This window comes from Varanus komodoensis, unplaced genomic scaffold (assembly GCF_004798865.1).
Source record: "Varanus komodoensis strain SLA01 unplaced genomic scaffold, ASM479886v1 scaffold1, whole genome shotgun sequence".
Taxonomy (NCBI): domain Eukaryota; kingdom Metazoa; phylum Chordata; class Lepidosauria; order Squamata; family Varanidae; genus Varanus; species Varanus komodoensis.
In genome coordinates, this window is record NW_025335268.1 from 117066796 (window position 1) to 117092377 (window position 25582).

Here is a 25582-nt window from a genome sequence, read left to right on the forward strand (position 1 = left end):
GACAAGCCACCGCGCTCCCGAGCAACCTCCTCGCCCACCCTTGGAAATGGGGCCGCAGTCTTCATACACAAAAGCCCAGGGCAATACGGGCATCGATATTTCTGCGCTCGGCTGCCTGTCCCTGCTCTGCGGGAATCGATCGCTCGGCGCTCTGTCAGCGGCTTCTTTTCCCTGCAAGTAATAGAGCGAGGGTCGATTGTTCGGCACTCTTCTTTAGGGCTGCTCATCGATTCGCTCCAGAAGTAACCGCGCTGGTGTCTTGGCACGTTTTGTCGGCGGCGCAGGCGCGGAAGCGTCCCAGTGAGGAGCGGTGGTCTTTGCGATTGGTTGCTCGTCACGCTGTGAGAAGGAGTAGCCGGCACGCGTTGGGCTTCAGGTAAGAAAGGGCGTGGGGGTGTGGTGGGAGGTGATCTTGCAGGTTGCTGCTGAGTAGAGATGGACTCGGTTGCCTTCAGATTGCTGGCGTCGTAAGCGGTATTACTTTGCTAGGGGATCTCAAAACACTGCCTTGCTTGTTTTTGGAGCAGAGACTGGAATCCCTGGCATTAGGAGTCTTTCAATGCCAGGGTACCGTTCATGGTACACGTTTGGTGTGCTTGCCTGCATTTGTAGTCCTCCACAGTTCTTGGACATAAGGCAACTAGAAACACCGTTTTAAAAAATCAGTAATTAAAGAGCTGCTGAGCATATGAAGAGTGCCTTTCACCACTGATTTAGCTTAGCCTGTTGCTGTCACATCAGGCCTGAACTTTGCCCTTTCTGTCATCCCTTCACCGTGTCCCTCCCAAATTAACTTGTGTTTCAAATACGAGTGTACAAGAGCAACTTTTGGCAACAGCATAACCTGGTTGGGGGTGAGCTGAGTATCCCATACCAGCTTCAGTAAATAAGAGATGTGTTGTTGTTTGGGATGGTTGTGCACCAAGGCGGTGTAGAAACCAATTGATGGATTCAGAGGCAATTGCTTCTGACTGCTCTGACTCTTGATGTAGGGGAGACATTAGCTCTGCACTTTTTCAAGAGTGAATGCAGTACATTGCCCTTTTCTGGATTGTCTTGCCTCTTTCTAGATCTTTGCCATGGAGTTCCAAGCAGTGGTGATGGCGGTTGGTGGTGGATCTCGCATGATGGATCTGACATCAAGCATCCCCAAAGCTCTTCTTCCTATTTGCAATAAACCTTTAATATGGTACCCACTCAACCTGCTGGAACAAGTTGGTTTTGAAGGTAAGCAACAAATACTGTAGAATTCTTACAGTACAATGACTTGCAATGTGGGAAAATGACACTAAAAGGAACAGGGAGATTGCATTAGGACTGCATTTTTGTGGGCCAAGAAGAACAACAAATTGAGTGAATCTGAATGGAAACCCACTCAATCCAAAAAGTCATGCTTGTCTTAATAGGTTTTCAAACAGCCTGCCTAACTTGCTGCCCTTTGAACTACAACACTTTGGATTTCATTGGTCATGCTGGCTGGGGCAAAAGTGTTTCAAAATTCAAAACACCTGGAAGCTCCATGTTGGGGAGAGCTTGTGATTTGGTTATATATAATGGCATTATATGTTTATATGCAAGTTATGTATATTGTCTTCTTCCTTTTCTTTTGAAAATTTGACATGAAATCAAGAAAATAGTGCACACTGGCAGCATTCTCAGTTTTAAAAGGTGTTGTACCAAATTCCCATTTTTTCATTTGGAAGCTATTTTAAAGAACCCACCCACACTTTTGAAGTTCGTGGGTAGACAGCTTTTGAGAAGAAAACTAAGAAAAAAAGGATATATACACATTTCCTTGGATTTCTTCCATATTTATGTAGGAAGATGATACTGATCTCTTTCTCACTAGGGCAGACTAGGAAATGTGTGGCCCAGATGTTTTTGGACTTAAACTCTCACCAGCTCCAACCAGCATGGCCAATAGTCAGGAGTGTTGGAAATTATAGGCCAAATATCTGGAGAAGGCTGATAGCAGATTGGGGAAGGCTGACATAGTTTATGGAATTATTGCTTTGAAGAATTTGCCAGTATCCTGGAAGCATGTCACCCTACTAATCCATTTTTCACCAAGACTTGGGTAGCTGCAATAATGATACCAAGCCAATTAGTCTAAAGTAGTTTAATTGCTTTGTATGCAGCATGTACAATGTCCCCTTTTCTAAGTACTTGGTCCTGAAACTTGCAGTTTATAGCTTGGTGTGCCTCTTGTCTGATGACTTACTTCAGCAGTCCCCAATGTTTTTGGGCTAATGGATACATTTGGAAACTTGAGAAACCCCTGTGGGCAGCAACACATATTGCTTAATCAGTGGCTCACCATCTACCTTTTGCATCTCTGAATTTTAGAGTGCATCTTACTTGGCAAAAACTTTGTTTCATGCCTCTTGGTCACCACAGCCTCTCTTTAATAAGGATTGTTTGTCCAGTTCTGCTAAGTGGTACAATACAGCTAATGCTTCTTTTAACCATATGTTTTGGCATTATCCTGTACTGCCTCTTTTGGGAAAGTTTACATAACTAAAAGCAGCTGCAATGTGGCTTACTTCTGAGTAGAAAAGCATGAAGTTGAGCTATATTATGTATGCTTCATGGGAAAATGTCTTAATTAGGAAGAATTGTATGTGTGTATGTATACATATGTATGGCCCCTCATCCTGCAGTGTACTCCAGCTGTAGCCCTCAGGGCCAAAAAGGTTGTGCACCCCCACTGTTTATAATCACAGGACATCTCTATGGCAGCTTTGTGTGTGACCCTGTCCCTGCAATAGTTCGTTGGATGCAAAAGGCAATTCATATTTGCAAATGACTGGGCCAGCTGTGTCAAAACATGCTTAGGATTTTGCTTCTCTCACTGTTGAATCAGCTCATCAGGTTGCTTTCTACTTATTGGCAACTAGCTCCTTTGAGTGATGATTATATATCACTTCAAATGTTTTGTATTTTCATTTGGTAAATGGAAGAGAAATATATTGCCTACAAAAAGACAAATAGTTACTGCAACCTTCATTGCTAGAAGTCCTAATTCTTATGAGATGAATTATTTGTTATTTACATTATTTGCCTTCTCCCTTTGGAACAGGGGTTTCCCAATGAAGGGAACATGTTAGTCATATAAGACCCTTATGAAATAGGTCAGTGTGAAGGCCAGTTCATGTAAATTTATTTAATTTGCAGAATGGCATACTGGTTTTCCACTGTAAAATGGTTCTCAGTAATAAAATTATACAGGTTGCCCTTGCAGGAATCGATTCAAAATACCTGATACAGTACATGGTGCTAAACAGTAATATCATTTGGTTCCTGGCCCTGCTCCCCAGAGAGGTACCAAAGGGAAGCAGTGGGGGACAGATATTCTTCGGAGTCTTCTCTATAGTCCATCAGGCATTCCAGTTACCCCCGAGATGCTATGTATGTGCAGGTGAAGTAATGCATACATTCCTTTTTTGCAAGTGCGTGTATTTCGTAGGTACACTTGCCAGCAGCTGGTACTGGCTGTGGCTCTCCAGTGGGATTTGCTGCCACAAAATGTTTAAAGTGGCCCTGAAAATTGGTGGTTTGCCCAAATTGGGGGCTTCATGGCCTAGTGAGTGATTGGAATCCAGGTTTCCAAACTTAGCATTCTGGGTGCTCTTCAGAGTATTACATTGTGGAGGTCTTATGTGCTTTTAAAACCATGTTTTTCTGTACACGTATTAAGATCTGACTGTCTAGTTAATTTCATAGACCATCACATTGAGCAAAGGTGTCCATATACTTCTGTACTTTTTCCATTGTTGGTATCTCCAGTCTTATATTTTGATTATGAGCTCCTTTGGGGAAAGAGTTACATATCAGGTTTTAATGCTGGGATGTAGAATGTGCAACCTTCCAGATGTTGGTAGACTGCAAGTTCTATCATCTCACACCATGAGGCTATGCTGGGTCGAGCTGAGGGGAGTTACGGTACACCAACCTTTGGTGGGTACCACTGTCCCCTCTCTGCACTAAAATTACAGTTTTAAATACAGTGTTATAAAATATGTATCTGTAAGAAATATTATCTGTTTGCAGCTTACATTTTTCAATATTTTATATTTTGTTTGTTTGGTTCATTTTATATTGCCCCTAATAGCCAAGGCTCATATAAATCAAGAAGAAGTTCATATTGTAGCTTTGCCAGCATTCCCCATTTAATGAGAACTCTGCAGCATTCCAGAATTTGATCAAATTACCAAATCATTTGCAAGAGTTCTTTGGAAGCTTTGAGAGCTTTAAGGGATGTTTGTTCAGTTCACCAGAGAAGCAGAACGAAGTATAATTTTTGTACACACCTTTTTTTCTGCACTTTAGAGGTCATTGTGGTTACAACAAAAGATGTTCAGAAAGTGCTGAATTTGGAGACAAAACTGAAGCTGGATATTGTCTGCATTGCTGATGATGCAGATATGGGAACTGCAGACTCATTACGGCATATTCATGAAAAAATAAAGGTATTACTGTCTTTTTATTACTTTACAAAGCTTCATTGTCAGAATATTTTGATTGTAATAAATTCAGGTAATGGACATATGTGTAGCAGGAAGCATGAATAACACAATTAACATTCATAAGTAATCAGTGGAGGAAATGTAGTAATTAAGAAAACTTCATGTAAGAAATGGAAAGAACATAAAGCTTTAAAAAAAATCTAGAAGACAGTATTAATGGCTCCAGACTGTAGACTTCCAATTTCTGATAAATAGCTTTTCTCTAACTTGAAGGTTATGCACGTCTTCATTATCTTGCACTTAAGAATTTTTTCTTCTGATAATAAATTTCATGTTAGTTCCAGACAGAATCTTTAAGAAATGTATAAACAAGTACACGTGTCTTCCCTCAGAGGGAGCGGGATGTCAATAAATAAATAAATATTAAATATTTATTCCAGTAGGTTTTATTTTTAAAAAAACAGGTTATTCTCAAATCTAGTGATATAAGAAGTCTCCTCTAAGTGGCATTCAGTGCAGTCATATATATGGAAGTAAGCATAATTGAATTTAAAGGAACTTCCTGCCCAAATAAGTTAGTATAGCGTTGCAGCCTTAATCCTTCCAAACCATTTGAAGAAAAAGTTTAGATTCTTTAGATTTGTTCTTTTTCTATGTTTTAAGGTGCCAGTAAAACCACACTGGAATTTTCTTTCCAGTTCATGCAAGGCCTGTAAATCAAACTTCATCAAACTGTTTTATGCTTCTACTTCATCATGAAAAATGTTTTGTTTTAGTTACTTAATTAGCTCAATAAGGGTCTTGGTCATTTAAAACCCAAGGTCTTCTCAGAATATACATAATCTGTTTGCCCATTGTTTCTACAAACTAAATCTCTGTGATTTCTTATTGGGGTGTTTAGCAAGCCTGGCTAAAGGTAAATTGAGTTCCTTTCCCATTAATTAACAATAGACCCTATTGTCTGAAATGTTCTTCTGTGTAAGCAATTTTTGAGACGAGCAAAAATCATATATGTCTGGTGCTAGTTCAGATCTATATTGCCTCAGCTGCTATTAATGGTTCCCCAAACCAACAACTCAAGGTAGATGTTGACTTTTTCCTCATCACGATCTGCCCTTTCTTCTTTAGCTATGTATCAGCCTTCCCAAACTGAATTTTCAGTTAGAATCTGTTTCAAGCAGACATGCAAACAATGGGATTTTTGTTGGACTCAAGACATTGGAGTTCATGCCAGAATGAGCGACCTATAAAATTGATTGTTTTGTTTGTTGGTGTGTTCCTGACATTCTAAAATGCAAGGCTTCCTAGTCACTGGCTTATTAAATGACATTTATGGCCAGCATAAAGGTGCATGCAGCCTAAATAGCTCATCCCTTTGCACAAGCAGATAACTATACTGGCTGTTTTAACCCTAACCCAGCCAAGGCACCTCACTTTAGAATGCTTAGGGTGAAACAAACCTACATGTGTCAAGGATGATCTACAGTTTACTGAATGCAGTGATGAAATATGACTCATAGAATAATAGAAGAGGCCATGAAGGGCATCAGGTCCAAACACCTTCCTGTGTTGTCCAGTTTCTTTTTGAACATCTCCAGTGTGGGAGAATCCACCACCTCTCTAGGAAGCTGTTCCGTTGTTGTATTGCTCTGACTGTGAGGAAACTTTTCCTGATGTCTAGCCTGAATATAATGCAGAATATAAACAAGTCAAAATCAGTTTATGTTCTCTTTGTGGCCCTGAAAGGCTAGGGGAAGCTCTATGGGGCTCCTAAGTTGCCTGTGTGGGTGATATGTTGATGCCTTTCCCCAAACTAAGGACAAAAAATAATGCCTCTTGCCATAGTGGCAGAATTTGTCAGGATGCATGTAGGTTATAGCTCACTGCCTTCAAGCAGGCTCAGGTGAGGCTGCTTAAGTAAGGCAAACAGTTTCATTCTCACAGGAAAAGCAGCCCTTCTCTATGGAGTGATTTGGGAAGACAGCTTCAAGGTAACTGCCTGGTACTCTTCCTATTAAGGTGAAGGCCTTAAAGCTTCGCCATGGCTTCAAGAAATTATTCTGGCTTTTGGACACTAGAAAGGTTCACCACACTACTTGTTGAACCTTAGTAACCTGGTTACCATTCTGCTGGTAGAGCCTATCTAGTATGCTAGGAACCTGTCATTAATCCTAGCTTCTTATTGCCAGACAAACTAGAGACTATAGTTAATTGTTTCCAAATTTTACCTATTTGCATAGAGGCAGCAATAAAATAGAAACATTTAACTATATGCACTAGTACACTGCTCATCCATATCACAGTTTATGAAGCCAGAATTAATTATTTACCATGATATGCAAATACAGGCAGTATTTTTAAAATCCTAATTAAAAGCCAAACTCTTAAAGAATTAAAATTCTCTCTAAATTAAAATGGCAAAAGATAAAGCGTTCTCCCTTCACTTAGTTAAAATATAGATCGTCCAATTATTAATTCATAAATAACAATCTGGTTGTATTATACATGATTCTTGTTTCAGAGCTGACCAAACTTTTATTTCTACACTTTCTTCTCCTTATTAATCTCTGTTGATGTGACTTCGAATTTCAGAACTGGGATTGCTCTAATGCCTTTATGATAGGATTTATCAGTGCTAGTAAGTTTTGGGATGTTTTCCCTCATATACATTCAGATATCTGTTGTTATTGTGGAATTTGCAAAGATGGATAAACATGACGTTGATTACAAGGTACATATATTTATATACACAATGTGTTTTATTACCACAATTTTAACTTGTTCAAGAAGATCACATTTATTCTAGGTTCTCTTTCTCCCCCTTTAATTTACAAGTTTAGTTTTCTGTTCATGAACCAACTGGCCTTGTATCTAGCTAGAAAACTGTTCATAGTTGTTATTAGGACATTGGGTGTGAGCCAGTCTTCCTATCAGTAGAATTATGTTGATGGGATTCTCTGCTGGAGGTAAGGGAAGGCTGTTTTCACAGATTGCTTTTTCCACTGCAACTCTCAGCGCTACTCCCTATTCTGTTCCAGAGAGTCACGCAGAAGGACATGCCTGAATCCATCTCTGTAATTTTTAGGGGAATAAGTCATGTTATTAAGGGAATGATGCCATGCTGTCATAGATGTGAACTAGCATTATCAAATGCAACCAATACAGTAAGCTAAATGAGTTGATGTTTGGTGGAAGATGGAAGCTGCTCTTTTTCAGATGGTCCAGTTATGTGTGAACGACACTTTATTTAGATGGTATTCAGGTGGGGTGGTCTTACATGGGTACTGGACATTTCAGGCTCCATAAGATGATAACGGAAGCAATAATTCTGGGGCTGTCCAAATATGTTGTCTGAATGCTTTGCTAAATCATTGCTGTGTTCTTGATAATTTCTAACCTGGCTTAGGATAGGCATAGTGAAATTGAAGGAGGATGCTTTTAAAGAGAAAAAGGAAGATGAAATGCCCAGAAGTGTTGTAAGGCTTTTTGCTATTAAGATTATCATGGCAGCTTCTCACATGTCATCAAACTCTGGCTATATTTAAAGGAGCACCTGAACAAATTACAAAATTTGAAGGCACTGCAAAAGGATTGTAAAATTAATGCCAAACTATTCAAGTGGTTCAAGTAATTGTATGCATACACATCTTGAGTGTGTACATTTGTCCTACATCCATTTAAGAAGCATAACTTGTAGTTCTTGTCCTGTTAACTTTTTCTCTGTTACTGGTGTTTGAGAAGGCAGGTGGAAATATCTCTAGGGACCATAAGAAGGGATTGAAAGCTGTGCTGAATACTGGCTGTTGAAGTCCTATCTTTCTGTGTTTTCACTCTTGCAAAAAGTTGTTTACATATGGAAATCTTTTTCCATCTCTAATCTGGGGGACTTCTGTTTTCTTCTTATGAGGGAACTCACAAACCTGTTGAAACCATCATATTGTACATTGCAGGATCTCTTCCACATGTTGCAGTGAAGTTTCCTAGACCCCCTCTGTATTTCACTATCTAATTGCAAAATGCTTCATACCTCCTATTCTTTATGGCCTCTGAAAAGAATGCAAAGGTACATAATTGTCAAGTATTTGATAGAGTGCAATTAGGGTGGAGAGAAGCTGACATGAGGAAACTAAATAAATGATTGATGCTTTTTAGTATATTGGCATTCTTGTTCCAGCCATTGCCAAGGCAGGAAAGAAGTGTATATGTTACGATGAAACTTCTTTTCATCACAAATTAATTATCTAGACACAGAAGAATAAATCTATTTCACAATAAAGTATGAGGTTAACCCTTTTCTGTTTGAAACAGTTCTTCACTCAGCAGTAAATGAAACACGGATGATGCTAATAATGTGAAATGTTATAATTAAAAATCATTTCTATGTGCATGGTGTTCTTGATGATAGAATCTCACCAAGATATAAGAAAATGCTAGATCACCTTAGATCATGAAATGATCTAATGGTTCATCTGATATACTAGCTACAGGGTATTAAATTCATTGTCATAGCCAATTACTTTGGTGTAGCAGAAACTTTTATTGGCTCAGCTGTCATGGACAGAACTGGTTTTATAAAATGGAAGAATTAAGATTTTTCTTCTCAGTATAGTTATGTTCTCCTGTACTGGGGTGGAAAGCTTGTGTGTTTGGGGCTCATTTCATGTTTTGTTTCCTGGCAAGAAAAAGCATGTGGGCCTGGGCAGAAACTCAGTCAGTTTTCTGAGGTGGGGGAGAAGTTCTTCCAATAATGTGAAAAGACTAAGTTGATCCTCTTGTGAGGAAAGTTTGCAGCATCTGGAATTGCTTAGCTTAGGAAAATGATAAGGGAAAACGCTCTCTCTTGGATGCACACCTTAGCATGGTAAGGGTGTTTGGGAGTGTCATAGAATCCAAGAGTAATGGCACCAGGAGGACGGCCTCTCTCACTAGGCTGGTTTTGTAGCGGGGTCACCCAAGGCAGAATTGTCAAAGCTGGGACAACAGACTAAGATGCATCCACCCTCTTCAGCACTAATGGTCACATCAGCTGAAGAGAATGGATATCTCTAATGGTGATGTGGGTGGGGAAACTCTTGAAGGGCAGCTACAGCAGTTGAAGGCAACACTGCCAGAGGCTTTTTCACAGACAGTGGCAGTGACATTCAAGTTAACTGTGGTTTGTACTGCTCAAAAAGTGGCATGGTAAACTACTTCTGAATTTTTCTTACCTTAAAAACCCCAAAAGGAAACAATCCAAAATGAAGCAAAACACCCCCCCCCCCCCAATTATAAGGCATTCAGCTAGCTCCTGCAGGAAGAGTGAAGGACAAGTAGGAATAGAGCTATTGAAAATGTCACAACTAGATCAGAGGAAGTCTAGTGGCTGACATGCGCAGAGGTAAAATGAAATTCTGATGCTGCACAGTACTTACCCTTGGAGTCAAGGCAGACTGGAAACTGGAAAGCATGAAATGGAAAAGTTAAACATTGTATTTGGTGTGAACAAACTAAAGTAGACTGGAACAGGATATTTTCAGTCAGAAAAACATAGTTTTGCTGTGGAAATTGCAAACTCAGAAAAAATGGTGTAGCTTTAATAGTGAGGCAAGACCTAGAACAAGCAATAAGGAGCTATAAAATAAAGTTTGACCAAATCATAGCTATCAGAATTCTCAGAAATCCTATCAACTTAACCATCATTCAAGACTACACTCCAAGAACAGATTCTGAAGAAGAAGAAATTTAAACCTTTTATACAGGTTTTCAAGAGGAAAATGATAGCTCATAAAGATAAGGCATGTGGGTAATCAAAGGTGACTGGAATGCAAAAGTAGGAAACAGCATAATCAAATGTTGTGGGAGACACTGACCTAGGGTCAGGAATGAAGTGGGAGAATGACACACATGATTCTGTGAAGCCAACAGTTTGTTATTGCAAATAGACAAGCAGTTGATCAGACAACTGCATGCATGGGCTTCACAAAGTGGCCAATATAGAAAACAAACAGAAGCTGTATTCTTGCTGCTAAAACAAGACTAGGAGCAGATTGTGGTAGTGACCATGAACTCTTAATATAAAAAATGAGAGGAAAGCTGAAAAAGCTTAAAAGCAGATGCATCATACCAGAATACAACTTAAATAACATTTATGAGGAATTTAAAACCTGCATCAGCAGGATCCCAATAAATGAAGAATGGAAAAGTAAGCTGGCAGAATATGTAGTGATGGCAAAATTAATTATATAAATAAAAGACCAGTTGAATTTAATGACAAATGGAAATTCTATTATAGTCGATATGATTAATGGGATGTAAAAGGGAGCACTTAAAAAAGTAGTTGAACTATAATTGACTTAAAGTGATTGGAAAATTTGTTGGTATACAGAATAATAACTTCCTGTTTTCTGAACTTCCATAGAGTGCTGAATGATAGAAAGATAGATATTTTTGGCCTCTTTTAAATTTGTCCATTTGAATGTATTGGTTATACTTGTTTAAAACTTCATTCTGTTTTACTTCATTTTACATATACTTTTCTTTTTGTATTCTGTTTATGTTAAGAAAATAAAAATAAAAAGGAATTTAGAATACATTTGCATTACTGAACTCAACTGACCATGAACCAGAAGAACTGTGAACTTAAACTACTGTTAAATAAGGAGGAACAGCATGGTTTCTTATAGGCAAAGCTGTCAGACAAGGGTATTTTTTTACTTCCGTGTCTATTCAGTCTGTATGCAGCATATATCATAAGGAAATCTGGATTCAGATTAGAGGAAGGAGGAGTGAAAATTGGAAGACACATCAATAATTTAAATAGTGGCAGAAAGTAGTAATGAATCGAAATTACTCCAGATGAATGTGAAAAAAGGACAAATGCAGGACTGCAGCTGAAGCATAAGAAAACAAAAATCATAACTATAGGAGAATTACAGAATTTTACTGTCAATAATGAAGAAACTGAAATTGTGAAACAATTTTGCATACCTTGCATGTATTTTGCTCAGACATCACTTCAAGAAATTTGAAGAAGACTGAGACTTGGAAAGAGCAATAATGAAAGAAGTAGAAAAGATCATCACTTGTAAGGCCATTTCCCTAGAGACCAAGGCTAAGGTTAACCATACTATTGTATTCCTGATCACTGTGTATGGGAAGACAATAATGCTAGGGAAAGTTTAGGCAGAAGAAGAAGATCAGATATGAGATAGATTGATTCCTAAAGGAAGCCTCAGCCTTGAATGTAGCCCTGAGCAGGACAGTGAAGGAATTCAGGACATTTTGGAGGGCATTAATTCATAGGGTTGCCGTAGGTTGGTGGAAATTTTACAGTACATAATAGCAACAAGGATGATAAAGGTGTACAAATTATGCATGGTATGGAGAAAGTGTATGGGGAGATCCCAGGGTCACCCAGCAAAGTTGATTGGTGGAAGATTCAGGAGAGTTAAAAGGAAGTACTTTTGCATAGCACAAATAATTAACTTCTACAAAATGTAGCAATAGCCACCATTTTGGACAGCTTTAAAAGGGGATTGGACAAATTCATGGAAAATAAGGCTATCGGTGGCTACTACTCCTGATGGCTATGAGCTGCCTCCAGTAACAGAGGCAGTATACCTGTGTATAATAGTTCCTGGGGAAGATGGGTAGAAGAATGATGCTCAATTCATGCCCTGTTTGTGGGTTTTCTGTGGGCAGCCAGTTTGCCACCGTGTGAACAGAATGATGAACTAGATTAATTTTTAGTCTGATTCAGCATGGTTCCTCTAATATTTCTATATATGAGGAGCCTGTGACATGGGACCTTTCCATGCTGTTACTGCTGTTTCTGGAAAGGAACAGTGCTTGCATGGGAAGAAAATGCTGTATAAACTCACTCTACATGCCCCTTGACTTGTCACCAAGTGGGCCCTATTCAGGAAAGGGTATTGTTGGAAGGGGCTTTTGCTATCTGTAGTATAGACCAAAGCCACTTAGAACCATAGGTGTGGCCTCAAAGTATAGCTCCTTGATATGCATAGGATGGTGTCCTATTTTCTTTGTCTACGGTGACAGGCTTAGTTAACCAGACATCTGTGATGTTCTTGCAATCCCTTGCAATATTAGTTGCTGGGGAATGTGAGTGGTGGATTGCTATTGCCCTCATGATGTAATTGTAGGCTTCACAGAAGTTTCTGTTTGTTCACTGTAGAACAGAATGCTGGATTTGATAGGCCTTTGGTCTGCTTCTTATACTTTATTCTTAACTCTCTTTGCTAGTATGTCCATAGATCCTATGATGGGAGTTTGGAATATGAAGCTTTAGAGAGTGCCTATATTCATATGCCATATCAACATTTTGTTTTTCCTAAGTATTTTTCAGGATGTTAAGTTCTTCTCCACCTTGTGTCATTACCTATATTCTGGCCAGCTATTAAAATGTAGTGTTCCAGCAGTGGAACGGTTTTACATTTTCCTCCCTTGATGTGTTTTTAGTTGTGCTAATGGAAGCCTTGACTAACACTTGGTGAACTAATCTTTATGCTATAAGCAGCCATTGTTGATAAAGTGTTAACTATGAAATAATGAATGATATGTAACGTGGTCCACCTGGTTTCTCCTAATTTCTTCAAAGCAAAGTTCCCAAAACTGTACTCAAGATCATTCACAAAAAACAAACAGAAAGAGAAATAATTCCTCAGAACAGCTAAACAAAGACTAGGACTCCAGATTTGTTTGGTATGTGCATCTTTTGGAGCCACAATGTGGAAAGTGTGATGTCACAGCAGTGGTCCGTATGCTGCTGAGGGTCATTGATCCGTGTAGTCTTGGACAGAGCAGCTTAGCGCTTCACTTCCCCTGTTGAAAAATCCCCTTTCCAAACACATGATGTAAGAAAGCTCACTGTAATGGCTGGGAGGAGGAATCTGAATCTTTTTCATATAGTTGATGAGAACTCGGTGATCATGGAAAGGAAAACTTGTAGTAGAGATATTTTTGGACTGTTGGTAGATTAAAGTAAAAATCATTAAATTCATATATGGGGAGACAAATTGACATTTTCCTCCCTCATTTAGAAATAAACTTTGAAACAGATAAACAGAGCATTTCATTTGCTTAAAGCATTCCATCAGACTCCTTTAGGGAGACTGAAAGGGCATTTGGTGTACTCTAAGGCTACAGTGTCTCTCTCTGAAATACAAATAAAAAATGCTTCGCCTCAGTTACCTCTCTTGATGATGCCATGGAGACGTTTGTTTTTTGCATATGATGGCAGCACATTGTACAGCAAAAAAAAAAATGACAGTTCAAAGGATTGGCAATAGAATACATAAGATAAAATCATGGAGACAGACCATTTTGAGGGGCCAATTCTGAGAATGGAGCACATGTGAAAATCATTAAATCATACAATGAAAAATCTGCATGCATTTTTCATGGAAGAGCCATAAGCAGAAACAGGTAGGTGTCTAACCATCTCCTTGCTGATTTCACATATGAATTTATTCTCAGGTATTCGTTTTTTCTGTGAAGAGACGCTAAGCAGAGCTCTAATAGGCAGGAGGAATTTATACAGGGAGGAACACTCTGGGAGATATGGAGGTCAAGTTCAAGTGATGTTATGTTAATCCAGTTTTCCTACATAAAACAATTTTGTTTTATGGGCCATTGAAAATAATACAGAATTCCCAACACACACATGGTCGGAGCAGGATACATACGTAGTTGCTCAAATAGCTGAAGGTTGGTATGTGTAGTTCGTGCTCTCTTTCTTCAGCCCCTGGGGATGGAAGAAGAGCAGGGGGGACTTGTTTATCTAGTCTACCCGTTTATAAATGATGGCATATTCCTTGTGAATATTTTGAGGGGAGGGAGTGGCTGCTAGAGTTGGAATTGTCCAAGCAAGGAGGTGATTAAGGGAGCTCTTTTTAATCTTGCTACAGCTGTGGAAAGGGAGAAAGTTGAATAAGACTTTTCTGTGGTACATTCTTCAAAGCCTTCCTTGAAACATCTTAGAAGTTCATTAAAATCTGTGATTCTGTGAAATCATAATGGGATCTCCCATAAAATCCTGCTATCCTGGAGTCCCAGACTGACCTGGGATTCTTTAGATGCCCTGCCCCTTTTCCCCTGACCATGAATTATTGGGTGTTTTCCTAATGTTCATGCAGTTTTTTTCAACAATTCTAGAAGATTGAAATGCCCCTACTAAGGCAATAAGAGTTTTAACCTAGAAGGTATTTGGGGGTCTTTTTGACCCTATGTCTTTTGGCCCTTCCCACTACAGCCTCTTTGAAATAGAATTCAGCCCTCAGACTACACCCCTGGGTTATCTGATGGTGCTATATATTTAAGAGATGCTTTCTTGATATCTTTATATTTACATAATCCATAATATCAAGTGAGATCACATCCCCACCCCGTCTTACCAAATCAACCTGTGTGATAATCTCCTTCCAATCAATTACTCATCATGAAGATGTAATAGATTTTTGTAGTATATAGTTTCAAAAATACAGACTATATAATTTATTTTCTTTCTACTGCACCAACCATAGAAAATAAAGGAAAATACAACCTTCTACTAGGATGCTCGCCTGGTTTATTTTTTCATTCAGCCATTAGTTTATTCTTTCTGGGGTTCCACACTGGAAAAAGGGCATCCATCAGACAGTAAGGGCTTTATTTATGAGGGTGTTGGTGTTTCAAAGGGGAGGCTGTTGAATCCCAAAAGAGCTTTTCATGGTGTACTCTCAGCGTGCATCTGAGGCCACTGCTCTGCTCATCAGAAGGAGAAGCAGAAATGTGGGCTTTACTTAGCAACGGTGTGTTTCACTGGTCCCTCTGCTCTCTGACGTTTATTTACATATTGAGCGAGTAAATGGGTAGAACAGATGGCAACCAGACATTTGGTGGTTCTGTTCCTTTGCGCTCCTTGGGGGTCTTGCATTCAGCCTTTGCCAAAGTTCATCCTAAAATGAGGAGCCTGTTCACAATTATGAAAGCCTTGTTGGCAGCTTGCTAGAGACACAGATTAAACTACATTAGTTAAATAATTACAAGATTGAGTTAACAAGTCCAGATAGCTGTTTCTAAAGGCTTGTCCGTGAGCCTGATGTGGTTTTCATCATTGAGGAGAATGTGTTTTGGTTTTGAAATAAAAAGGTGTCCTATTGGAAAAAAAGCCCAGACTACTGTCTTTAAAAGCAGCTAGACTGTAACCATCTTGCCATAACATTTTCGATAAATGTTGAGCTGCCTCAATGAACTTGGCAGGTCCAACATTCACAGATTTTAATCTATCTTAAATGGTGAAAAACACATGGAATCTTTATGATCATTTACAACTGTCAGAAATTGGTGGTGGAATTTTATTTCTGTTTACAAAAGAACACAGTTTTGCTAAGGCAGGGTTGCTTTGGAGTAGCTGAATGATGTTATAATGAAACTTCAGTAATATCTGCATTATAATTGAGGAACTAACACATTTGCATTGGAACTTCTACAGTGTGGTTACTGCTGGATATGTAGAGCTCTATGTTTCTGTACAGCTTATACTTTACTACTAGTAGTTTACTGTTAAATTAAAGATCTGTAGTGGTTCTGTTTTCCTTGGATTCCCTGGAAAAGATATAGCTGAAAGAATATAGTTGAACATATAACGGCTTGGAAAAGCAAGCTAAAGCTCTCTGGGTGGTGTACAAGACCTGGTGCTAGAAGGATAGTAGAACTGGCATGTGGGCCGTAGTGAGAATCTTGCTGCAAAGTTGGGGGGCTGCCACTGAGAAGGCCTCTTCTCTTTGCTGTCACCAACTGAGTCTCCCTTGGAGGTGGCAGTTGGAGGTAGGTCCTGGATGTTGATTGTACTGTTAAGTTTGACTGGGTCTGGTAGAGGCACTCTCTGAAGTATTGTGGAAGGATGGAATGACTTGGCAGTGCGTTCAGCATATCTGTGTACAGCATGCGATGAGGATTATGAGTCTATCTGTATTTGACAATATATTGTACATATCACTGTATTATTTTTGACATTTCTTCACTGTATATTTCTTAGAGTTCATTTAAGTCTTTTAAAATAGAAGGTGAAATTTTGATACTGCAAATGAAAGTGGAAGCAATTGTTCACAAATTAACAGTTTTGGTTACTTTCTTTTACCTTTCAAATACGCTAGAAATGGCACAGAAATGTGATATATTTCTCTGCAGAAAGAAGCTTTGGCTTAGGCTGTGTAAAACTATAGAATTCTAGAGCTGGAAGGAATCTTGCAAAGAGAATAGAATAATAAAAGATGAAAACCTGCAATGGAGTGAAAAAATTGATTTACTTACTTTTAGCATTCACATAGTACATTTCTGCCAAATGTTCTAGGTTTATAATTGAAAATGCTAAAAAAATTGCAAAGGCCAAAAAATAAAAAAATAAATCAGGCCAATAGTTGGTTGCTTTGCATTCACAAGCTTAGACAGCTTTCTTTTCTCCTTTTCCTTCAGGGTACATCTCTGACTGACCTGGTTTGGACCATCATGGTCAGGGGAAGAGAAATCTTAATGGTTTCTTCTTCCATGCTTCCATATACTGGTCACATGTTGCATGATCACGAGAACTGGGTTCTAGTCAGTCCCCATTTAACTATGGAGCTCACTGGGTGAGTGACTCTCAGCCCAAGCTACCTCACAGGGTTCTTGATGTGGGCAAAAGATTGAGAGCAGGAGGAAGAGAATGATGTAAACTATCTTGAGTTTCAGGAAAGGAAAATGCAGGATATAAGTATAATAAACAGATACTGCTATGTGACTGGCATGCCAAGAGTAAGGGAAAAAAGGTCACCATGTCTTCTTTTCCCCTAGTAAAATCACAAAGCACATGACTGGCATACTGAGAGTAGGAGGAAAGGGGTCTTTTCTCCTAGTGATTGTGAGAACCTGACCATTAAATAGCGTCAGAGAGAAGAGCGAGGGCTTGCCCCTATCAATTCTTTCTTTGTAGCATGGACTTGTTGACCTGGCTACCTCTTTGTCTCTGGCTCAGGTTTTTTTAAGTAGGCCTGGGGAGGACGATTCTGGGGAGTAAAGATTCTGAAGAGATGGAAGTGATTGGACAGCCTAGAAAAATCCTAAATAAATAAATTTGAGCGAAGTAGAGTTATACCTGTATGGTCACTGTTGTTATCTTAAAAGAAGAAGCTCCTTCAATATATATGCGACTCAGAGAGGAGACAGAGCCCCCCTCCACCCTCTCAGCAAGCACAGTTCCTTTTGCACCAGCTGAGGTCCCAAAGATGGAAGACTATGGGGAGGGGGATTCTGGAGGGAGGCAAAGGGCAAAGTCTGCTAGCTTCCACTAAATCTAGGTGGCACCTTAACCCTCCTCATTGTGTGGAGCATGAAAACATGTAACTGGGCAAAATTAGCTGTCTAAATTTTGAGGGAAAGGAGGGAGAAAGGCAATCCTTGTCTCCGTGCTTTTCCCATGTACTATTGGATGCCCATATTTTTTCAAATTTGGAAGGTTACAGGCATCCACAAATGAGTGCACAGAAGATGAGGATTGTACCCTTAATGCTTTATTTACTCCTGGGTCTTGGAGCTTATATGTGAATGGTAAAGAACCTTCAGGAGGAATGTGTACATTGTAAGCATATGCATCTTCCCCCCAATAGCCAGTTGTCCAAGTGCAAGTTTAGACAGTGACTTGTGTGTTTTCCTGAATCTCACTGAATAAGAACTTTAAAAAATCACTAGGGGTGCAAACCTAGACAGGGAAAAAAGCTTGCAGCTACCAGCATGCTAGTTGGGGCATACTCGGAGCTATAGGCTCTTTTGCTGCACACTTGTATAGATAGGATTGTGCCCTAGGGTATAATCCTGTATATGGTTATTCAGTGAGAGTAAGACCCATTGAATTCATCTTCTGAGGAGACATGTATATGTTTGTACCATAAGCTCTTCTGTCAGGGTAATTTATGAAGAAGAGACTTGGTGATTATTTTTTTGACCTGCAGTTCCTATTAAATTAGTTTAAACGGGTTGGGGGACTTAGATAACTACTAGTTTATGTGGGGCAAATGAACAGAGAATAACATTTAAGATGTCACAAGAAGTAGAGGTTTTTCCACAGGATTTAAAGGATGGTACCATTGTGTTTTCACATACCTGATATGCAGCTTGTATTGCTGTGGCATATTGTGATGACTGAAGGAATGCCAGACGTTTATTTGTTATTAAATTTCTGCCCCACCTATTAGCCTAGATGGTTCACTAGAGGGCTATGAACTTGTGTACAGCTAATTAATTGTGCAATACAACTGGTCCTTTCTGGATTAAACTTTGATAGCAGAAGCAGGTTAGATTAAAAACATTATATAAGATTTGTGTGCTGTAACTTTGCATATATCACAGGCAAAACATCTTTGTGAAATGCTCTGTTGGCAACTGGTAGCTTGATGTAGATACTGGATAAAAATACTGACTCAGAAATCTTCTCATATTAGTTTCCCCTTAATACAGGCAGTCCCTGGGTTCTGAGAAAATGGAAATTTGTCTTTAAGTCAACACAAATTTGACTTGCATAGTTGGCCCTCCACATTCATGGGGGTTAGGGGCACAGGACCCTGTGAAAGTAGAAAAACTACAAATAGCCTCCACCCTCCTCCAACTCACCAGTGCTTCTCTTTGCAGCAAGAAAATGCCAGAGAGATTTCCCCCTCTGGATGGACTGGGCAAGAAGGCATCTTTCGAAGACCTCCTTCTCTCTCCTTTCGCTTCCTCTCTATGGTGCTGACAATTTACTATAGTAATTTTCTTAATTAATAGACTTTATGACAGTCCCTTCATAAGTATGGGTTGTTGATCAATCAGATGTTCATAGTTCAGGGACTGTCTGTAATTCAAAAGAGAGTGCTTGTGTATATATTATAATATTTTTTTCTGTGTTTTGACAGACAGATGTATTGGTGCTGAGTTGCGATCTGATTACAGATGTTGCTCTTCATGAAGTAATTGACTTATTCCGAGCCCATGATGCCACACTTTCTATGTTGATGAAGAAAGCTTCTGAACCCACAGACCTCGTACCAGGGCAAAAAGGAAAGAAAAAGCTAGGTGAGTGAGTACTCTTTGTTCTGGAATTCTTGCTGCTGACCTTGTCACAGGGATGGCAGTTGTTGTTTATGACCATCCAAGCTTTAAAAAAACCTAAGATGCGTCCTTCAAACTGGGTCAATGGTTGTCCAGTACAGTGTTTTGTTTATTTTTATTAAATATCCTATCTTGATCTATATCCTGTCTTTTTTCCTTCTATGAACTCAAGGCAGCTTACATAATGCTCCTCCTCCTCTTGATCTTAATTCTACAACAGCCCTGGGAGGTAATTTAGGCTGAGAGGCAGTGACTGATCAAAGGTCATCGGGTAGCAGCGGCATGGTATATAAACACGAGTAAGGCGCACAAAGCTGTGCACACTGGTCTTGCCTTGGAATTGGGCATCCACAGTTCCATTTCTCCATGCATGCTGGGCAATGCTTGCATATCTTCCAATGTTGTAGCAAGATCTGTAAAAGGACTCTACTCTTACTTACCCAAATGTAAGCAGACTCTCTGTGATCAGGGATCCTGATAAAGCAGAATCTCCAATCGTGCAGAAGATTCTACTCACATTTGAGCACACGTGAGCAAAGACCCTCTTTAGACCTTGGTGCTCAGCATGGGGAAGTCGAGGACTGAAGGAGAGCCAGCATGCATAGTTCATGTCCCTTGTTTGGGTTTGTATACCCCATTCAGTATCTATGCTTGAATAAAACTGCTGCCATTCTCTCTCTAATCTTGGTACTGTCACTTTTTATCTGGTTACTGCAGCTTTTGTTACTAGCATGTGTCCAGAATTCTAATTGTCAGTGAATATTGTTACATGGAACAATAATTCAGTTCTCTGCGGTAAATGAATGTGACAAAAGTAATCTGATTTTTGATAAGCAGCTTGGAGAAATATCCTTGCTATTAATCATTCCACATAATACACATGAACACAATATACATTTTAAAGAAGAAATACAGTGAAAAATATGAGATGAGCACTGTAATCCACTCAGTTGCATGGTATTTCCATTCTCTGCTTATAACTCTTTCAGATTGTAGCTGCAGGGGTCACATGTGATGGTCGCTTCCCTTGGTTCCTCCTTGAATGTCATGTGTACACCAGAATTTTCAGGAATGCTGTGTGCTGTGATTCAGGTGGATTACAGGCAAGCTCTGTTGTCATTAGACGGTATTAAAGCAAGGTTATAACATGGTTGTGTTATGATTTTCTCCTTCAGTGGAGCAGCGTGACTTCATTGGAGTGGATGACTCAGGAAAGAGGTTGCTCTTCATGGCCAATGAAGCAGATCTAGATGAAGAAATTGTCATTAAGAGATCCATCCTTCAGAGGTGAGCTTTGAGATTCTTTACAGTTCATTCATTAGGCATAGGAGCAGAAGTGTTGAAAACAAGGAGGGCTGTTAAAAAGACCAAAAGTCCAGGAACCAATTGCAAAGGTGAAAAGTAGCTCTTGTATATAGTTGTGGATTCGTAGTTCTTTAAAAAAAAAACCTATAGCAATAGTAATTCCTCTGACCAGAAACACACAGGAATAACACATAATACAGTCTTTTCTGGGTTATACCATTTCAGAATGCATTGAGAACTTCAGACTACATGAGGGAATGCTCCCCCACGTCAGTAATTTCCTGGCTATTTAAAACATCCTAACCTCCACAAAGGAATTAGTGTGATTTTTCATTCATTTATTTTATTGAGTTCTCATTTACTTTATTGTACTATCCCAGTTTTTTTTAATAAAAGCCCAGTGGCTCACCTCCAGTAATTGATTAGCTTCATACCATCAACAATGCAATGAGTATGTGTGGGGATAATAGAATGTACGTGTGGGAGTGAAAAAACTGCTAAATATGCTTTCTGAAATGCCACTGAGGACAATGTTATAATATGAGTCTGGGAAGATTTATTAAGAAGCAACTGTATAGCTGCTACCTCAAACCAGAGAGGCATTGTTTCATTACAGAATTTAGAACAATAGATTATTCTCACCGATGTTCCTCTCCTTTTAGTATCACTTAAATGGTATGTAGAATATATTCTGGATTGCTACTGTACCTTTATTTCATGATGAGTTTCAGTCTTGCAAGAAAAAGCTGCTGTTGAAGAAGAGTTTGTTCTGCCATACTACCTGAGTTAGGATAATAGGTGCAGTTCCCATTCTTACCCAGCATTGTGGTATTACTGGGTTGTCTTTGTACTCACCATTTGTTAAGAGCCAAATCAACCTAAAAGGATTGTCTCCTGATTATTCTAATATAAGGTGGATGTGTTTGCTAACCAGTGTGCCACTTATCTCACTGCTCCATGGCTGGATTCATACTTATAATACAACTATTAAAATAAAAAAGTTAATTATGTCTAACTTAAGTATCACTCATTTCAGAGGATCTACTTTAAGTATGATTAAGGTTTGATTCTATCTGGTTGCACTGTTTCTTGAGTTTATTTGGCTGTCTCATGTCAGGAGCATGAACCTCAAAAAGATCTTGATTTCTGTAGCAAATGGCATAAATTTAAAAGTAAAACAAATGGGAAAGAAGCACACCTTGCTTCTCTGAGAAAGAGGTTTATAGTTATACCTTTGGTGCTGACACCAAAAAGGTCCTATCACATCACCCTCCACAGTTGCTGTGGAAGGGCAGTATAGAGCCTGCTCTTCTTAGGAGGTATTAGTGTATGGGTAGGTTCATACAAGGGAAAGTTATTCATAAAGTATCCTTTTTAGATAAGGGGAAAGTATAATCAGCTATAGAAACTACCAACCTGATGGAAGAGACCCTTAAACCTATATCAATCACATCTAACTATTTGGTAATGCTGAACTAGGTTATACAATTCTGGATTGCCTAATTGTTGTTTGGTGTGAATGAAAAAAAGTTTGATGTATTTACAGTACTTACTTGGATATTGTAGTAGTATCCTTGGAACTCAGAAATAATACTTAAAAGTGAGCCATTTGATGAATCTGTAACTTCTGAACTTCAAGCTCACAAAAAGTGTTTGTGCAAATCTTAAACACACAGAGAAAATATTGATTAAGATATCCTTACCCTTTGACTGCTTAAATTCTTGAGTATCAAAGACTGTGCCCTGCTTTTGGGCCTTGCATCTTACCTCCCTGTTGTCACCTTATTCCCCTCTTCTCAGAAGAGGATTATAGCTAACCCAGCCTACTTCTGTTCTGTGTCCTCTGCTGGAATGTGGCTCTTACCGTAATATATGCTATTGACATTTGCTCTGTCTGTCTCTTCTCTCACAACCTCCAGTTTCATATTTCAATCAATCTCTTTCATATCTAGTAGGAATCACTTAAATTCTTTGCTATAATTGTAGTGTTATAAGAAAACTTAGTTCCATATTTACACTGGCCCTATTAATTTCTGTTGTTACTTGCCAAGGTTTAGGTGTACACTAGTTAGCTAAAGGAGGAAGTGTTAAAATAGCCTGACTTTTAATCCTGGGAACAGATGTGAGATGGATGTGTGGATCTGGACATTTCATAACATACTTTGAAGCCTCATTGCAGCTCCCATCTCTCTAAGCATTTGGCAAACCATGGGGTTGGAAAAATAATGAGAATTCCATTGGCTTTCCTTTTCCTTTCAAAGGTGGTAGTGCAGCTGATATATTTGTTTTCAAAGAATGATTGCTATGAGCAGGGAATTGTTTGCCTCACCTTAGACATTTATGGTTGCAAAAAGACAGACAGTAAAAGACACCTGTTGGAGCAGGTCTAAATTTGGAGCATTTCCTTTTAAAATGCTGTAAGTTGTTTTGAGGATGAGCTGTCCCCTATAAACCATCTGTCTTCGTGGGTGTTCCATCTGTAGAAATGCAGGTGCAGTGCTGCTTCAGGAGGATGTCTAATAAATCACACTGACAATCCGGACTACTCATTACCTCATTCAGAAAGGAATACCTCCTAAATGTATGGGGTAATCACAAGAATCACTTTGAAGTGATTTCAGTCTTGTGTTGAAAGGCTTTACTCTCACACATGCAAAGTGTCTCACTCTTCCCATGTCCTGCTGTAAGGTACAAATAAAAAATTAATTCTCCTAAAGTTCCTACTATGTGGGGGTTAATGTGTATGTTTGTGTGTGTATGTGTGTGGTTAGGACACTGGTACTTCCAATTCCTGCAATGCTACTTCAAATTGATTAAAACAAACAAAACCCCTGAATTAGAATCTGTATAGATGTACTTAAATTTTTTGTTTTTTGCTCCAGTGACCTTTTAATGAAATTTTCTCTCTAAAATCCAGCTTGAATTCTGTTTGCCATCTAGAATATTACTCTGTAACATAGTGTAGCTCCTATATAGTTCATCTTTCTGGTTAATTTGGGTTTTACATCAGTGTTGAGGTTTTTACCACTTCCTTTGAGGCATCATAAATCACTGTGATTAGAAAGGGGCTATCTAGCAAGTTGGGCATGTTAAAGAGAAGCAAAAATGTTCTTTTTGGGAGAAACCAATTTTCTCTCCCTACCCTATTCCTTCCCTTTCATAAGCAGACTCTAACTGCCTTCCATAAGTGATACCAGGACTTAAGCCTTCATGATAGATTGATTGTTAACCCTGCGGGAAATTTTTGCTTGTGCACATACGTATGTCTTTGTATATGCTACTGTCTCTATTTGCCTGGGGCAGCTGCAATTTCCAAATAAAAGCCCAAAAGAATTGTCCTGGAAAACCCCAGTTTGGAGCAAATTTTAACTCACCTGTCTCTGACCTGGTAACTTCCATATGTGTTGGATTACAAGGTGCTTTCCATGTATTTTGGAGGATGCAAAATTGTGTGCAAGAATGTCTGTGCACTCAGGTATAGAACAAGTTGTTTTCTTCTCCTCCTATTCTTCCTCTAAGGAAATCACAATGACATATATACATTGCCCTAATGTTATTGTCTCAGCAAACCTTTGAGGTAAGGCACACTTCTTGAACCTTATGTCACCATGATGATCCAGTCACAACAGTACTACTATATCATTTATGTTGAGTTGCAAATACAGGCAGAAAATGGAATAAACTTAGAAGAAAAGTCTGAGCTGAAAGTTAGAGTAACACTTGTGCTCAGGCATCCTTCTGTTTTTCAACATACTGCTTTTTTATTCTGCTGCTAGCAGTTTCTGTGAGAGACATGACAGATGTATTCTAGAATAAAAAGTAATGGAAAATATTCTGTTACTATCACTAGTGTTTGTAGAAAACACTAAGTACTTTATGCTGAAAGCACTATTTTACATTGATTTTTTCTTTCTCTCTCCTGCCTTTTTTCATTGGCCATATTTAACACAGTTTAAAAACAGGAAATAAAATCATAAAGTACCATGGCTATAATCCAAGCTTCATGGGTACAGCTGTGCCTTCAGGTTTCACAATAAAGCCAAATGAGCTTCCATCCCCTGATATGTATAGATCACTGTGCACTGGCCATCATGCAAAACTGAAGGTTGTGCATGCGTCTCTGTAAAATCTGTGCATATTTGCAGAAGGTGACGAATAGAGCTGCTTAGGCCCCATATTTATCTGTGTGTATGTGTATAAAAACTAAACTATCTTCTGAAAGCAAACTAGAAACTGGCTTTAGTAGATTGCTCTGCATAAAAACAGTCAAAAGCTCCTTATACTGTTTAAATTAGCTATAAAGTCTTAGATAAATGGAAGTTCTGATGGATAAATGTTTCTTTGCTGGCCGACTGAAACTGAAAAGAGATAAAGCCTGGTAGGTCTTGCTGACAGTGAATTCAGAAATTGCAGCACCTCGTCATAGTTGCGTGTGGTATTGCCCCACCTTTGCCGGCATTCTGAGGAATCTTCCGCCTAGGAATGCACCACATAAACTATTGATAGTGTGTGTGTGCGCGCACCCGCATGTGCACAAGCGCATGCTTATTGATGGTTGTTTGTTTTGCATGCATGTATACACCTTTTGCATTCCTGTACCTTGGTTTCTCCCTCTTTTCATGAGCTTTTAATAAAACTTTAAAATTTTGAAGATGATGGGTGGTAGCTCAATAAAGAGTATTTGAATGGATGTTTTTGAGCTACATTCATCC

At 39.0% G+C, this 25582-nt stretch overlaps 1 protein-coding gene across 1 annotated transcript in view; it reads left to right on the forward strand.

Annotated features, from left to right (window-relative positions):
- The first annotated feature begins 267 nt into the window (after positions 1-267).
- Positions 268-25582, forward strand: part of EIF2B3 (eukaryotic translation initiation factor 2B subunit gamma) — an 89757-nt gene continuing 64442 nt past the window's right edge. Inside the window, exons 1-5 of the mRNA XM_044441862.1 lie at positions 268-376; positions 1071-1227; positions 4330-4469; positions 19370-19529; positions 20741-20852. Of these exons, the coding sequence (XP_044297797.1) occupies positions 1080-1227; positions 4330-4469; positions 19370-19529; positions 20741-20852 (560 nt within the window). The 5' untranslated portion in view covers positions 268-376; positions 1071-1079. The remainder of the gene's footprint in view (positions 377-1070; positions 1228-4329; positions 4470-19369; positions 19530-20740; positions 20853-25582) is intronic.